Here is a 4,717-nt window from a genome sequence, read left to right on the forward strand (position 1 = left end):
TTTTGTGATTTCAGAAGGTAGGGAAGCGCTCTGTGATCCACACGCAGCTATGGAATTTTTCTTAGTTGTCTTTTTCACTTACTTTTAAAAACCTATTTTGCAAAAACATTCCTATTTCTCCACCTCCTCTCCAGCATCTGTTGTCTCCTGAATTTTCAGTGATTGCCATTCTAATTGGTGTGAGATGGTATCTCATTGTGCTTTTGATTTGCATTTCTCTAAAGAACAGTGATGATGAACTTTTTTTCATGTTTTTTAGTTGCATAAATGTCTTTTGAGAAGTGTCTGTTCATATCCTTTACCCACTTTTTGAGGGGGGTGGTTTATTTTTTTCTTGTAAATTTAAGTTATTTGTAGATTCTGGACATTAGACCTTTGTCAGACAGATTGCAAAAATTTTCTCCCATTTTATAGGTTGCCTGTTCACTCTGATGATAGTTTCTTTTGCTGCACAGAAGCTCTTTAGTTTAATTGGGTCCCATTTATCAATTTTGGCTTTTGTTGTTATTGCTTTTGGTGTTTTAGTCATGAAGTCTTCACCCATGTCTATCTCCTGAATGGTAATTGCCTAGGTTTTCTTCTAGGGTTTTTATTGTTTTAGGTCTAACATCGAAGTCTTTAATCTATCTTGAGTTAACTTTTGTTTAAGATGTAAGAAAGGGGTCCAGTTTGTTTTCTGCACGTGGCTAGCCAGTTCTCCCAACACCATTTATTAAATCTGGAATTTCTTTCCCATTTCTTGTTTTTGTCAGGTTTCTCAAAGATCTGATGGTTGTAGATGTGTGGTGGTATTTCTGAGGCCTCTGTTCTGTTCCATTAGTCTATATATCTGTGTTGGTCCTAGTACCATGCTGTTTTGGTTACTGTAGCCTTGTAGTATAGTTTGAAGTCAGGTAAGTGTGATGTCTCCAGCTTTGTCCTTTTTGCTTAGGATTGTCTTGGCTATACAGGCTCTGTTTTGGTTCCATATGAAATTTAAAGTAGTTTTTCCTAGTTCTCTGAAGAAAGTCAATGGTAGCTTGATGGGGATAGTATTGAATCTATAATTTACTTTGGGCAGTGTGGCGAATACACCCAAAGGATTATAAATCATTCTATAAAGACACATGGACACATATGTTTACTGTGGCACTATTCACAATAGCAAAGACTTGGAACCAACCTAAATGCCCATCAACGATAGACTGGATAAAGAAAGTGTGGCACATATACACCATGGAATACAATTCAGCCATAGAAAAGGATGAGTTCATGTCCTTTGTGTGGACATGGATGAAGGTAGAAACCATCATTTTCAGCAAACTAACACAGGAACAGAAAAGCAAACACCACATGTTCTCATTCATAAATGGTAGTCAAACAAGAAGAACACATGGACACAGCAAGGAGAACATCACACAGCAGGGTCTGACGGTGGGTTGTGGGACTAGGGGAGAGATAGCATTAGGAGAAATACCTAACGTAGATGATGGTTTGATGGCTGCAGGAAACCACCATGACACGTGTATACCGATGTAACAAACCCGCACGTTCTGCACATGTACCCTAGAACTTAAAGTAGAATTTTAAAAAAAAATTTAATTTTGCTTTGGCTTTTGATGTAATTCTACCTAGACAACTATTATACATATAGAGTAACATATACACACATTTCATTTTATAAATTCTCCATTTTATTTTGACTTGGCATTTGAAAATATCACTTTGATAGTAGCTTGTGACTATTAGTCAAGATTTGTATAGAGGTTGGGCGCGGTGACTCATGCCTGTAACCCCAGCAATTTGGGAGGCTGAGTCAGGTGGGTCACTTGAAGTCAGTTGTTCAAGAGCACCCTAGCCAACATGGTGAAACAGCATCTCTACTAAAAATACAAAAATGAGGCTGGGCACGATGGCTCACGCCTATAATCCCAGCACTTTGGGAGGCCAAGGCGGGTAGGTCACCTGAGGTCAGGAGATCGAGACCAGCCTGGCCAACATGGTGAAACAGCATCTCTACTTTAAAAAAAAAAAAAATACAAAAATTATCTGAGCGTGGGCCCTGTGCCTGTAATCCCAGCTACTTGGGAGGCTAAGGCAGGAGAACTGCTTGAACGCAGGACGTGAAGTTTGCAGTGAGCAGAGATTACACCACTGCACTCCACCCTGGGAGACAGAGTGAGATTCCATCTCAAAAAAAGAAAATACAAAAATTAGCTGCGCATGGTGGTACATGCCTGTAGTCTCAGCTACTCTTGAGGCTGAGGCAAGAGAATTACTTCAGCCCAGGAAACAGAAGTTGCAGTGAGCAGAGATCACGCCACTGCACTGTAGTCCAGGCGACAGAGTGAGACTCCATCTCAAAGTATATATATATTTGTATAAATATAACAAAATATTTGCACAGAAAGGACATTGGGTCAGTTGCTTTACTGCGTAAATACATCATTTGAACATACAAATATGTCAGTGTAAAAATCGGCAAAGTACAAGATAAGCAGAGTGAATAAATACAAATATCAAAAACAAAGTTAATACAATACTTTTGTCATTTGAGTAAAACTTCATTCAATAAACATAGAAGGAAGTGGCATTTCCAGCCCATGGATTTATGTTGAGGAAAGTTCTCTAGGTCTTCACAACATGTTTTAGGAGATACATTAAGGAAGAGAATCATACTGTAAACGATTGTGGATTACCAGTCTTGACCTCATTCCTTTCTCTCCCCCAGATATTAATCACTTAGTATTTGAAGCTGACGTGTCCTGAAGCTGCAGGAAAATGGAGGAAACCAACAACAGCTCTGAAAAGGGGTTTCTTCTCCTGGGATTTTCAGATCAGCCTCAGCTAGAGAGGTTTCTCTTTGTCATCATTTTGTTCCTCCACATCTTGAGCCTTCTGGGGAACACTGCCATCATACTAGTGTCTTGTCTGGACTCCAGACTCCACACTCCGATGTACTTCTTCCTCAGCAACCTCTCGTGCGTGGACATCTGCTTTACCACCAGTGTTGCCCCACAGTTACTGGTTACCATGAATAAAGCAGACAAAACCGTGAGCTACGGTGGCTGTGTGGCCCAGCTCTACGTGGCCATGGGCTTGGGCTCGTCCGAGTGTATCCTCTTGGCCGTCATGGCTTATGACCGCTATGCTGCTGTCTGCCGGCCACTGCACTACACAGCCATGATGCACCCGAGGCTCTGTGCGTCTCTGGCCAGTGTAGCATGGCTCTGCGGCCTCATTACCTCCCTGGTTCAGAGCTCCCTCACTGTGCAGCTGCCCCTCTGTGGTCATCGCAAACTGGATCATATTTTCTGTGAGGTGCCAGTGCTCATCAAACTGGCCTGTGTGGATACGACTTTCAATGAGGCAGAACTCTTTGTGGCCAGTGTAGTCTTTCTAATAGTCCCGGTGTTACTCATCTTAGTCTCCTATGGCTTTATCACCCAAGCTGTGTTAAGGATACAATCAGCTGTGGGGCGCCAAAAGGCCTTTGGGACCTGTTCCTCTCACCTGGTTGTGGTCATTGTTTTCTATGGGACCATCATATTCATGTACCTTCAACCGGCCAATAGTAGATCCAAAAACCAGGGAAAGTTTCTCTTTTCTATACCATAGTCACCCCCCTTTTAAACCCCATTATCTACACTCTGAGAAACAAAGATGTGAAAGGGGCCTTGAGGACCCTGATACTGGGAAATGCTGTTGGACAAGCCACGGGGACTCGTGAAATACCTGGAATTCTAAAGAAGCGAAACACGCCAAGGCCGAGTGAGGGTTCGTTGTCCCCAGACATTCCTCTTGTCAGTCCCAAGACCCTGGGTTCCATCTAGAAAATAAAAGGTCCTTTACTCCACCTGCCATCAAGGTTCATGTATCTATTACTTCTAATGTGCCGGCCCATCTGATAAACTTCTAGTGCTTCAAAGCTCAGCTGAAATGTCACCTGCATTTGCTAGTTGTCCTGAAACACCATCCTTCTCATCCTTCTGCAGAATTGTTTCCTATATTTCCATAGCACTTGATACACTCTACCATTTCTACAGTTATAGTTTGTTTATATAGTTTGTGTGCATCTACATGTGTGTGTGTATGTGTATATACGACTAGGCAAAGCAATGTATATAACAGACTGAAAAAATATATGACCATTTTCCTAGAATATGTAACTTTTAACCAGAGAATGGACCATCCCACTCTACTGGCTTATTTACAACACGAGAAACACAATTATTATTCAGAGTTGTGATGCTTTGTTTCCACAGAATTGTGAGATGCAAATAATAATTAATATTTTATTAAAAGAATCAAATAAGCAAACTTGCATTAAGGAGACTGATTCATATATTGTTTAAGTTAGTTCTCTTTTAATTGAAGTGTTTAAAAGTTGAGTAAAAGTGCCATACACTAAAATGTAAGTGTTTTAACATGTTCATAGAAAATTCATAAAATAAGTTATTGTTTCTGGCCTTAAACTCTGGAAAACAAAGTTACTCACATAATTTTATACTTTAAAATTTGAAATATGAATCCCACACACTGTCTCATGTTAATGATCATAGTTATATTTGGTTTCCAAAACAGCAAAAAAATGAAATATCTAGAAGCATTTTAATAAGAACTGTAGTCTTATATTTGACCAAACTTTTACTTTAATTCTGTCTGTGTATCTTTGTCTGTCTCGGCCTCTTTCTCACTTTCTTTTCCCAAAACGATTGAACTTCATCAATTTGTCAAC

General features: G+C 40.2%; 1 protein-coding gene across 1 annotated transcript; it reads left to right on the forward strand.

Moving 5' to 3' along the window:
* Window positions 1–2,760: 2,760 nt before the first annotated feature.
* LOC104674012 (olfactory receptor 2G6) lies at window positions 2,761–3,812 on the forward strand. Its single transcript, XM_010378219.2, is given in 2 exon segments — window positions 2,761–3,577; window positions 3,580–3,812. Coding segments are annotated over 2 exon segments (1,050 nt in total).
* Window positions 3,813–4,717: the final 905 nt, after the last annotated feature.

Source organism: Rhinopithecus roxellana, chromosome 8 (assembly GCF_007565055.1).
Source record: "Rhinopithecus roxellana isolate Shanxi Qingling chromosome 8, ASM756505v1, whole genome shotgun sequence".
NCBI classification, from domain to species: Eukaryota; Metazoa; Chordata; class Mammalia; order Primates; family Cercopithecidae; genus Rhinopithecus; species Rhinopithecus roxellana.